This window comes from Hemitrygon akajei, chromosome 10 (assembly GCF_048418815.1).
Source record: "Hemitrygon akajei chromosome 10, sHemAka1.3, whole genome shotgun sequence".
Classification (NCBI taxonomy): Eukaryota; Metazoa; Chordata; class Chondrichthyes; order Myliobatiformes; family Dasyatidae; genus Hemitrygon; species Hemitrygon akajei.
The window spans coordinates 157060380-157073621 of NC_133133.1; the positions used below are offsets into that span (position 1 = coordinate 157060380).

Genomic DNA, 13242 nt, shown 5'->3' on the forward strand with positions numbered 1-13242 from the left:
GATAGATTTGCCATTGCACTGTTGGCAATAGTGGAAATAAATATAAGCAAAATCAATCTAATCTATCAATTTGAACTGAAATGCAGCAGGGAAGCTAAACTTTTTCTGTTAACCAAGACAGCAATAATTTAGTTGTAATTTTTAAAGGAATTCCTATTTTGCTACCTTCAGTTTTTGAAATTAAATTAACATTAACCTTTTTCTCAGTTTACCATTTCAAAAAGATATGTTAAGCAATTATACTTAAAGCAAAGGGGAAGTTCTTTACTTACTGCATTCAGCTCACTCTGAGTAAAGAAGGAAGTTGCAATGAGTTTTATATATGGTGGGATGTATTTGGTGGTAAAGTTAATCAGGGAAGGATTTATATGTTAAGATTAATAGTGCAAATTTGTAGCTGCTAATTGTTAAGGGGGAAATGGCCAGAAATTATGCCTAAAACCGGTTCTTTAAAAAACTGATGTTTTGAGATCAAATGGGTGAAATTGGTTTGAGGTAGTGGTGGGATATGGATGACAGTGAATCGTTTGCCTTTTTTACGCTCCTCTCACAACCCCACCCCCGAAAGCACCAGTGACAACGGAATGTACAGTATATGTGCATAGAAAGCGTCCTGTGTGACATTGTTATTTTTAAATTTTTATTGAGTTGAAAGATAAGGTGGAATTTGCAGAGGAATGTCAGCAGTTTTATGACGGACTTCTTTTATTGACTGCCACATGTACACCTGGAAGTCCAGTCCTGCTGGATGCATTGGGTTGGTATTTGCGACTGTGCTATGTGGTGTAACTCTCTGTAGATTGCATAAACTTGCTGCTTTGCTGAGACTGTGGCAGGTTGCACCTAGGACAGTAACCCTGATTCTCCTTGGAGGGCAAAGCTGTGAGGCTGAAGGGTGGCAGCATGCTGGTAAAGGGTCTTAGCCCAAAACGTTGACTGTACTCTCTTACATGGATGCTGCCTGGCCTGCTGAGTTCCTCCAGCATTTTGTTGAATGTTTTAATCAATAGAGCTTACTCTGACCTCCTTCATATGACAGCATTATATCCAAGAGAATCCTGCTCCCTCATAGTTGGTAGGAACTTACTCTACAACAGCACAGCTCATCATCGGTAGCAGATTTTGGTCCCAGGTATTTTTATATTATTTACGTGATTTGAAGTGTGGAATAGCGTAGAACTTCATCTCTTGGTTGGTAACCTCAATTCAACTGCTAGAAACCTGTGCAGATTCTATAAATGATAGGTGATTTGTTTTACCATATTAGCTGTCAGGAAGTAAGGAGCAAAATTTATCTCATTTCTCCGTATTAAAGCGCATGTATGCAATGTTGTAGAAAGTAACGGCAGTCTTTGCTGTGGATCCGTCTGCACCTGACTGTGGGATAGTAATGTTAGAATAACAGAAGCCCTAGAAATCTGTAGCTCAGGAGGTATATTTAGCCCCTCATATTCGCACTGGCTCTTTTCTGGAACAATTCATAACTAATCCTAATGCCCTGTCGTTTCTTCTGTTTTCCTTCTATACTTTACACTTACAGGCTTCAGTTAGCCGCTTTTGTTTGCACTTTGCAGCTGTTGGGTTAACCTGGAGGATATAGTCCAAGTTTTCCCTTAAAAGTGGAATTATAATAAAATGTAGCATCGAGAGAACTATATAGCACTATCTTTACATTGCTATTAGTCATCTATTTGGCAGAACAGGTGTCCTTAATAAATATATTATGCCATGTGCTTCTTTTCGAATGGGAATGTCCTTTTTTTTTAAAAGCTGATGAAATTTTATTTATTTATTTATTTATTTATTCACTTATTGAGATACGGTGTGAAATAGCCCTTCTGGCCCTTTGAGCTGCACCACCCAGGAACCCTCGATTTAACTCCAGCCTAATCATGGAACAATTTACTATGACCAATTAACCTATTAACCAGTATGTCTTTAGACTGTGGGAGCACCCAGAGAAAACACACACACATTCGACAGACTCCTTACAGGTGATGTCAGAATTGAACTCCAAACTCCGACACCCTGTGGCATATTACACATCATGGGTATTTCAGTAAAATACTGAATACAGCATACTATTAGTCCTAAATTTCAATATCTTGATACACCCATTATTACCAATGATAGCTGTTAGTAATAAGACCATGACCTAGAAATTCTTTTGAATAGTATCAAATAAAAGCATACTACATTATTTTCTATGTTTGTTTTCACATTATCAGATTTTATCAGGATGACTACTGCAGGCTTTGCAATGGTTACCAAATTGTTTACAGGTCCCCTGGGGCTTCAGCATGCTTCAAAGTGTAGGCAAACATGTATTTAGACACCAGTTCCACAAAATTCATTTGAACTGATGTCAAAACACATATTGTGTATGCCTCAAAAACATGAGTAAATCTGCAAATGCTAGAAATCCAAAGCAACGTCCACAAGATGCTGGAGAAACTTAGCAGGCAGGGTGGCGTGAATGGAAAAGAGTTAAACCCTCGTTGTTTCGGGCCAAGACCATTCATCAGTCCTGAAGAAGGGTCTCGACCTGAAACATTGACTGTTTACGCTTTTCCGTAGACGTTGCCTGCCCTGCTGAATTCAAGCATCTTGTATGTGTTGCCTTGTGTACACCTGTCTCTTCAGTCCTACGTGGAAGCATGTCGAAGCTCCAGTAGACCTATAAAAGATTTGGTAACATACTATGAGACTTCTTGGGAGCCTGCAGGACCAGACCCAAAGACTTGGAGTCTGTTTCTCAGAACCATTATCCAGCACGATACCTTTAAGTCCAATGGTATGGATTTGCTTTGGAAATCTACCACCACAGCCTTAAATGAAATGCTGAAAATACTAACGATCATTTATTGTGGTTATAAAGGGAGAGCTGAGTTCACATCCTGACCTTTTATGTTGAAATGATTTAATTGTGGAAATCCACTCAGAACAACTATTGCATGTCACTTCTTTAAGTTTGATGAAAAGTACAAATAGTTTAAAATGTTAAAATTAACAGTTGATACAAGAAACAGTACAACCTGAAGTTACAGATAGAGTGTGAAGATAATGCAAATCTGTGAGGATGGTTTATCACAATGGAAAAGTGAAATCATGGCATTGACGTCCAAAGGAAATGATTAAAATTAAAAAGCTTCAGTTCTAGATTTCTAAAATACAAGTTGAGCAGAATACTGAACTAGAAGTTCAGAATTTCATAAGAACCCCTGCTAAAAAAGGAGCTGCAAAGAGCATTCAATACCGGTTTATCCTGCTTTTGTTTGTGTGTGAGTTTTTTGGAAGCTCTTTGCAAAGGCACTTGTCCACTTTGGGAGCATAACTCCTGATATTTTCTCATCAGCTCACGTAAGCCAGAGTAATTTCAAGAACCTGATGAAGCTGATTGCCATTGACTACTATAGAGACCTTTAGTGGATTAGTGAAGATAAGCAAAAAGATCAGCATTGGTGTGGTGGGTCAATGCTCTGTGCAACTATCATTCTGGAAGTCATTGCTAGGAACTCTGACAGTAGCAAGAAGTACGGCTTCTTATTACACAGACGTAACCAGCAATCTGACTGGAAGACTAAGACACCTGAAAGAAGTGTGCACAGGCCTGTGATCCAGGAAGCTGCCAAGGGTAGATGTGCATTGTGAGGAAGTGACCACTAATATCAATGATGGGACTACTTCAAAGAGAACTTGGTCCCATACCTCAAGAAATTGAATGATTACTTATGCCCTGCCGAGCTCTGTGAAAACAGCAATACATGCACTATTGATCACATACAAGTAGTCCAGTTTATTGTCACATGCACAAGTATGGTGAGGTACAGGTACAATGAAAAATCCTGCTTGCAGCAGCATCCCAAACATTTAGGTATGGACAACACAAAGAGAATTAATTATACAACACAGCAAAGGGAGAGAGGGAGAGGGAGGGAGGGAAAAAATCAGAGACAAGCTCATGGTAGTGCAAGAGATGGCCTACTGGAAAGATAGCTTGCAGCAGAGGATGAGAAGTGGGATTCACCATGCACATGGTGGAAGGAGTAGGTGACACCACATATACTATTTATATCCTACCAATAAGGGAGGAAAGTTTAGAGGTGGACTCACCATATAAGGAATCACCTGTGGTAAGTCAGCTGGAATCGGGAATAGTAGTGCAGTGACAGCTCCACAAAGAGTGAGATTGTACATTCTCTCTATCCCAAAGAGTCTGGTTGAGCTTTCAGTGAGACAGCTTAGGGATGCCATCGAGCATATAAATTGAGTTCTTTGGGACATTGTCTGACTCTATGCTTGAGATCTGTTGGAGCATAGATACGTTCTGCTCCAACCTTACATGTAGCTTTGGGTGAGTCTGGAGGATCTTCTTTTCAACTGGTGGCTAGCTCATCAAAGTACCATGTTGTGATAACTGATGTTCAAGTGCTTGCTGTTACAGAAGGCTGATATTAGGTTTCTGGATTACATCGTTGAAGAGGACTTAGAAGAATGAGAAAGTAGAGCAGTAGACATTCAGCCCGCTCAGTCCCTCTCCATTGTTATACCACTGCCACTAACTTAGTTCTTTGATTCCCTTAACCTAAAATGTATCATTATCTCTCTGAGTTTTCCTGTGGAACACACCACCTTCGTAGTCATAGAGACAAGAATGCTGAAATAGGTCCTTTGGCTTAGTGATTTCGGACCAACTGTCATGAAGACTTTTGTGCTAATCCTGAAATAACTTCACTTTACTCTCCCCACATTCTCCTCAAACATCCCTCCCTCCCAGATATGACCACCAGGGATACTTTACAGTGGCCAATTTGCATCTTTGCGATATGGGAAGAAACCAGAGTGTCAGGAGGATACTCACATCGTCATGGAGAAGATATGCACTCTCTCCCCAGTTAGCACCCGAAGTCAGGATTGGTCCCAAGCTACTGTAGCTAGAAGCATCAGTCTGCATCAGTTTTGCTGTCCCTGTTCCTCCTGTTGCATTTCTTCCTCCGTGGCAATCAGAAGCTGTGCTGTTATCATGGAAATCAAATGATTCCCTGCAAAGTATTGCAAGTCTCTGTCCAGATTCTGAGGTTTTATTTCATTGCCCCAGTGACACTCTTCACTACATTTCTGGTTGGTTCTGCAACTAGAGTTGCTGTTGTGTTCTCTTCCACATCTGAGAGCCAGGAATGGAACTGAGATATATACAGCATGACAGAGTCCAGTGCAGTCAGCATGAGGATAAGTGAGTCAAGTGATCTTTCTAGATCCCAGAACTGAATAAGATTTTTTGTTGGTCTCGCAATGGGGAATATGAAATTCTGTGATTCAAGAAGGGCTTCAGCTTACTTCTAGAGTAAAGAGTGCCATAGTAAGGAAGTCAACCTACAGAAAACCTGCAATCCTGGAACATCCAGGCAGGTTTCTGTTGATGAATAAGGATTTGTGTTTCTTTCTCAGTCAGCTGACAGCGTCCATGGCTGTAAACTACAACTTAAATCAGCCATTGTTGTTCAGAGTGTTCTCGAAGTTCTGAAGGCCTGCTTTTGGTACTGGCCTGAAGACAAGCCAGAGGACAGTGACAGGATCCTGTCACCAACAGCTTCGTCTCCACATCCATTTCTCCTGACGCAATTGAAGTCAGTAGTTTCTAGCTTTCTGTTTCTGTGCCCCACCCTCACTCCCACTGAATCCTTCTGGCTGTTTTCCTTCAGCATGCTGCCCTTACCTTTGGGCCTTCTCCTCTTGTTCACTACATAAATACCTCTCATTTGCAGCAAAGGGCTGCTCTGACCTCTATACTCACACAAGACTTCAACCCCCTTAAGTGCAATGAGCTTTAGCGCATCTAATCTCTGTAAAATACTGGCAAGTAGATGATGATCCCTTCAAATAGAGCAGGCACAGGGCTGAACTGTTCTAAAAAATAGGCGACAATATTTGAAAATGTGAAGTAAAACTGAAATGATCACTGGAAAGAAACTGTGAACTGCGACTTTAAGGTGACCCAGGAACCAGCTGCTTTAATGTATGTATGATAAGCAGAGGTTGTTGTTTGCATCTCTGGGAATCAACTTCATGGTGAAAAGGCTGCCAATTAGATACCATATATGGCATTGACATTACTCATGCACAATCCTTGTGCCACGTGCAAACAGGGGTCACCCATAAGTAAGGATACGATCAAAAGTCTCATCATGTGCTGTGTGCAATCAGCTTAATCAACTGTACATTAAAAAAAGTGTATGTTTTACAAATACATTTCAAGTCCAGCTGTCCTGAAGTGTTCTAACCTTCAGTACATGCAGTAATATCTTGCAATATTGTTCAAAATTATCTGACTTACTGTGCAAGAATGTTTGTTGAAGGAGTTCCCTGCTATTTTAAGTCTTGTGAGTCCCACATGTGCCATATAATAGCAAAACATTAGTCAACCATTTCCAAGAGTGTGAGGGAGTTAAGAAAGTGTGCTTTGAAGAGCAAAGAGCTCAATCCATGAGTGTTTATATCATATGTGCAAATTGCTGCTATGTTTAAAGGGAACTCCTTCTCTCTCAGTCAATTACACAGCTTTACAATTGTCTCATTACTTCCAAGTTTATGTCTTTAAAAATGCTTCTAGATAATGAATGGAGATGTTGCTAATTACTAAAATATGTAATGTGAGTCACTTTGCTCTATTTTCATATTTGAGGAGTTATTATTATTAGTAATGTTCTCAAAATAGATTGTGGTTCAATATTGTACATTTGGTGGCGGTATGGGTTCCCTGTGTCACCTTGCAGTGGAATTAGTAATGTAGAATACTGATTTCACTGTTTTCTTTCCAGTGATCCAGCTCATCAGTTTTACTTCGCTTTTTCACAAAAAGTTGTGTCATTTTGCCAACACACAATAAAATAATAGTCTAGCTTCTTTCCCTTTCTAAATGTTTTAAGTATTTTGCATATACAATGTGCAGTGAATGTGAATAACCATTCATGCTGTTCTTTCAAAATCTGCTTGCTTTATTCTTGGAAGAGTCATCAACATCATGTGTCAAATTTTCCATTGGTATTATCTTTTTAGTTAATGTTCAATAAGAAGTGTAACCTCGGCTGTTTGTTCATAAACACATCTGCTTCAGCAGTTGTTTACTATAGCTGGAGAGGCTGTCAGCTTCTGTGTAGCCATTGGCATATTTATTTTCTTTGTTTCCTGTACATTCTCCTTTACACCTGGCAAGTGATGGAAAATGAAGCTTGTGTTAATGCCACTTATACTGTGTATTTTTTTAAGTTTCCATTTATTAATGCAACCTCTGGATTTTATCTACAGTTGTATGGCAGAATTGCTCATGTAATTTAATGCAAGTAATGTTATTTGCTTCTGATTTTATTAACTTAATAATCAAAATGTGTGGTGCACTTTCTCATTTGTGCATTTTCCATGTGGACAGGATTTGCTCTAGGAAGCAGAGCAATGCAGGCAAGATTTGGTTGTGTATGTGTTTTAGACAGCAGTGCGCTTTTTTTCCAAAATAGAGGTAGAGATTTTCCTTTTTCTTCAGAGTACTATTCATTCAAGTTTTAAGGCCTTTTGGAGGAAAAAACTGATACCTCAAGAATAACTGGAATGTAGGTGTAGATCTTGTGGTTATGCTTTTGAAACCATTGTAGCTATTTATTTATTATAAGGATTTCAACAGATCTTAGCAGGACATCTCTTTGCTGTTCTTAAAGTACAGTACAGTTATGCAGTGAAAATGATAAAACATTTATTACAGAAGAGAAGGTAATATGCATAATTTATGCTGTTTTAGCACAATCATTAGTGATATTCTTGATAGATTTTATTTCCAGCTTTCATATCTAATACATGCCTGGAAAATTAATTTTATATCTTTCATTTATTTGCCTATGTTAAAATTGAGTTTTAAGTCATCTTCAAGTGAACAGTTTGATTGCTGCTCATGCATGGGCTTAATTACTTCCGAAGAAGGACAGTATTAAATGTTTTAAATGTCACAAAAATAAATGAATATCAGCCAGTAGATTTAAAACCAGCCAGTATCTGTGATGTTTTCTGCAAGGGCTTTTTTCTTTAAATGCCTCTGAGGCAAATTTTTATTTAGTCACCCAAAAAGGAATCCCATTGCTCTATTTATCACAGGCTGATGCTATATGATTTGTAACTCCCTTACAAAATTTTAATTTAGTATGATTAGCTGTGCATCATTAAACAAAGGTCTTTCATAAAGAATGCAGTAAAATACTGACAGAATCAAGATACTGAATATTTTAAATAAGGTTATAGTCACATACAATTGTCAATGCTGGATATTACTGCATGAAACACTGAATATGAACTTGTGCTTTCAGTTTGACTTGTTTTTAGATTGAAAAACTAAAAACATAACAACTGATGTGCTTCTATTTTTATCATGCAATTCCCCTCAATTTAAAGTATTTTGCTGATCAGAAAAGTATAATGTAAGTATTTTGACTGAACACGTAATATTGGTTAGCTTATAAATACTTAAAATAAAGCAAGGCAATTATTTAAGGCATTTATTTGTTGGAAGACTGTACCATGCTTTTTCCCTTCTGTTCTGGGACTGCCTCTGTAATTGGCAGAATGGGACCATCTTGATAATGGAAGTGTAAAAGTGTAATGAGAGTGTTAATTGATGCTTCTTAATCACTTTTAGGTATTAAGTCATGATGCAAGAATCCGCGACAGAGACAATAAGCAACAGTTCAATGAATCAAAATGGAATGAGCACTCTAAGCAGCCAATTAGATGCTGGCAGCAGAGATGGAAGATCAAGTGGTGACACCAGTGCCGAAGTAAGCACAGTAGAACTGCTGCATCTGCAACAACAGCAGGTAAGTTTTGTTTTCCCTAAGACCTCTTATTTTATATTTCATCACATTTTTCTTATTAACGATCAGAAAAGCTTTGTTCCCCATAGGATTATAAGATGTATTTTGAGTGCTTTCAATGATTTTAATCTATAATGCTGAAAACAATTTTCACATTCATTATACTCCAGTATTCAGACATTCTTCTGGCTGACTGTGGTAACATGACATTTTATTATGATAATGCATTTTCATTGATAGGTATCTACCCACTTAATCTAAAATAAAGTAATTCTTATCGGCTTTGTTATTTATATTAATCTTCAGTTTTTTTCTTGGGCATTTCAGTTGTAATATGTTATTTTCCACCAGAGGGCCACATTATTTGATTTCTCACTTCCTTGCAACATAAACTGAAAGTGTTTGTTCTGAAGGAAATAAGATTCACTTTCTATATTGCCTTGCAAAATTATTTTAAATTAAGGAACAGAGTCAAATTTAATGGTGGGTAGGTTTCAGAGAATTGTGGGCGTGGGAGGTGATGCGGGAGGAGGAGAGATTTTGAAATACATTTACTAGATTGAATTACAGGCCAGAGAACTTTGAAGTCTCAGCTGTCAATTAAATGCTGCCATTCATACCTTTGGGCAAGGAAACGAGCCAGCAACTGCTAATGAGGATAAAGCAGATTGCCCTTGCCAGGTGTAGGGCTGTCTAACAATGGCATGGGGCTGTCTAAAAGTGGCAGAGGCAGAACATGAGGAGAGTTTTTCAGGAAGGATGGAGAGGAATCTGGATAGAACTTGAGCATCATCATGGGCCTAAAGAAACAAGTCTGCTTCTCCTGGTTCCACAAAAGAAAGAGATCTTCCGATCTATTTTAGATTGAAAGGAAACCACTGCAACCTCTCTACTCAAGCTTCTAATTAAAATCCACCAAGGCCCTTTGACATATTAAACACAAATGTCCATAAATTTTTGGTTGTCCACCCCACCCACTCCTGATCTTGGGTGAATTCTTCATTTCACTGTAGAACTATGCAGATTGAAATTGGAATTTGCAGAAAGCAGTACCAAGCAAAACAAAATAAACTATTGGTTTCTTACCACCCAGTCTTCATCCAAGTGTTAAAATTGGCACCGGCATGTTCTGTGAAAGATAAAAAAATTATTTGCTCTTGCTCGTTTTATTAAAGTGAATAAAGTTAGCCTTCAAAAGAGGATCTGGAATATTTAAGTTTAGAGCAATGCATAATACAACTGACTTGCTATTTACTGAGTAAAATTATTGATTTTTCTCATTAAATTCTTCCAATCCAAAAGGAAATAAAGACACAATGTGTAAATTCTGCAGCATAAAGCATGCTACACAAAATATTTTTGTTTGTAATATCCTGGATTCCAGATTCAGTTGCTTTATGGATTCTACGATAGTTAATAAAAATTAACTGGTGTTTGATTATTAAGAAGAAATGGCAAACACTGAATTTTCCTTTCTATCTCAAAGGTAGATAACATTATTTCTTAGAGCAGGTTAGGGAATTGTGAACATATTTTCCTAAAGGAGATGGTGCCTCTGTTTGGTGGAACAGAAATTTAAGTGAAATTTGGAAAATAGGTGTCTCTTTGGGTCCGATCATGAAAGTACAGTCTTGATTGGATAGATCTTTGCAGGTGTCAAGTTCTCCTAATATTCTACCATTTATTCACAATGATTATATATAGTCATCTTTTTGAAATGTAATATATTTTGGTATATGGTTCACAGCATTTATCAGGATTTAATTCACTTATAATTTTGTATTTAGTTGCAAATGGCATAATAATAGATTGTACTAGTTTAGATTAAGTGGAGCATTTTGAAAATTTCACTATTAGTTTTTTTTCAAATTTTCTGTGGTGATAATCAATTATTGTTAGAAAGATCTCAATTCAATCTACAAACTAATAAGAACACTTCATCTTATAGTATTTGTATCTTGACTGATGGAAGTGAAGCGCTTGTGTAGATTGTTTCTGCTGCATTCCAAGAAAGTGAAGTGAAAGGCAAATTATCTGTATAAATTTCTTTAATTAAGAGGTATCACTGATATTGATTATATGAACTCCTATGTTGTACATACTACATTTTTGACACAGTGATGTCTTTCATTTCAAAAGACTTGGTTATTTTTTCCAATTTTGACCAATAAAAAGTGCACAGTTTTAAAAGGTTTTGTTTATAAAAGTGACAATAAAGTGTACCAAATAGCAAGCTGTTTCAGTTTTGCTGTAATGCTCTTCAGCATAAGAAGTGATCTAGGGGTACGCACCACACACAAGGTGAGGAAATATATGTAAGGCTAACTAATTTGAATTTCAGCTTGGTACTCTGCAAAATACGATATCCTCTTACTGAATACAGATAGGTTAGTTGATCCAACCAGATTAGCAGAATGCCATCACAGTACAAAACATGGTTAAAGCCAAAACTATTATGACTACATTCTGAATGGAATGGTGAAGCAATAATTAGGTGGGTTAAAATTTAATAAACTAGTTAGTTTGATTGAAAAAAGCTGTCTCATGCAGTACTTAAACTGCACCCTGGAAATTAAAACAATTTTATTCATTGTAATCATAAGCATTACAGTAAGGTGGGAAAAGTTTAATTCATGTTAAAAATCATTCAAGTTGGTTACAGTCACAGAATAGTGCAAGAGCTTTTACATAGGAAAGATTTTTACTTTTGAAAAAAGAAAGAAACGTACATTTGTTTTACTTGAAAATAAAGTGGCATATTGATGTGATCGTATTAGGCTTAATGCCTGAAAGAAAGCTGTCTATAAGTAATGAGAATATTTCTATTTCAAGGAAAACAGTGAAACCATTACTTAATGCACTTTCCTTGTTTCATCTTTTAAGTGTTTCAAAATGCCACTTTGTCAGCAGATTTATGTAGCCTCCTTTGAGGTTGGGAGATGCACAGCTATAACATAAAACACAGTCTGTTTTGATGAACTAGCACATGCGCATTACCTGAATTAGTTGTTGTAAAATATTTACAGAACAGTCTGGAATCACTTTGAACCAAAGTATTTGTGTTCACATCTGAACAGCGATCGTGACCTTGAGAAAATAATATGAAAGATCCTGGTTATCAATTTAGACAGCTAGGTTAAAAGGAATGAAGGAAAAAGTGTCTTCTTTCTAATGCCCTTCACTTGGCATCTACACCTACCACCTGAGTTTTATTCAATATCATGACAAGAGCACTCTGCTGTGCATTGTTCAGTGTTGTGAAGAAACCCATGTCTGGCTTATCTGTGTTTCATATTTCATTTTTTCGTCTTCTTAGAAGATTCAATTGACATATGTATATTCTTACAAACTTTAAGTACCGTATCTTAAGAGTTTCCACAATTTTAGATTTTTAACAGACCTGACTTTCGTTCCCTAATATAGTCAACCAAATTGGGGAACCAGGGAAACAATGCCCATTTTTTCAGCTAATGTTGTACAGAAATTTTGTTTGTAAAATGTACCCTTGGTGCAAAGTATCATTTTTCCCTGTTGATAAAAATAAGCTGGCTCATATGTGAATGGTCTTCTCATAGTGAAATAGTTCCCACCAAAAAACAGATTTGCAAAAATGTCAAACAGAAAGGGTCAGAAGTTAAATCTGCCCTTGTACATTCAAGCAACTTCCTTCTGAAACAGCACCCGGCCTCCTATCCCCGACACTGCTCACAGGTGCAATGTTGTATGTAGTCATAAAATGACAAAATATTGTAAAAGCTCACAGCTAATGAGGAGAAAAAAATCTGAAGAATTCTTCTGTAAACCCTCAAGATGAATGATACTAACCCAGAAGGCCACATTGACACATCCCCATTTGAAGGTACATGGTATCAGATAGTAAGTTTATATATATTAGGCCTGGAAAAGTACTTGTACTAGTGCAAAATAATTTAATATTTGGCTGCTGAGCTCCTCCTGAATCAGTAGCTGATATTGAGTGAAACACGCACTGTACCTTCCCACTAGTTCTGTATATTAATTTGTATTTTTAAAGGACCTTTTCCTCACCCATGGGCACCTCAGTCATTTAATGGTAAACATCAGAAAACATGGAATGGGCCCATTGCTGGCAGGAAAAGACTGGAAAGCCATTCCTCACTATTTGCTTTTCCATCCACCCTCTCTCAATTAGGCGCGAAGCTGCAAATGATCAAACAGTAAATGAAGAAGTTTTAGGGTGCTGTAATCTACCACATAGAGTCCTAGAGTTTTCCTGAAAGCCAGCTGAAAATTTGATTATTCATCTTTCTGGAGCCACCTTCCATGCCTGCAAGAAAAGGAATCTCAGAGTTGTATATGGTGATATATGTGTATTTTGATAATAAACTTACTTTGAACTTCAAGATTCAGT

At 37.3% G+C, this 13242-nt stretch overlaps 1 protein-coding gene across 17 annotated transcripts in view; it reads left to right on the forward strand.

The window, feature by feature from the left end:
• Positions 1-13242, forward strand: part of foxp2 (forkhead box P2) — a 739530-nt gene that overhangs the window by 407299 nt on the left and 318989 nt on the right. For 16 of the 17 annotated variants that reach the window (XM_073059492.1, XM_073059478.1, XM_073059475.1 and 13 more), the window contains one exon: positions 8678-8855. In XM_073059492.1, coding sequence (XP_072915593.1) covers positions 8688-8855 — 168 coding nt within the window. In that variant the 5' untranslated portion in view covers positions 8678-8687. Of the gene's footprint in view, positions 1-7737; positions 7762-8677; positions 8856-13242 lie in introns of those variants that run through there. The other variant, XM_073059491.1, reaches the window with a different exon arrangement.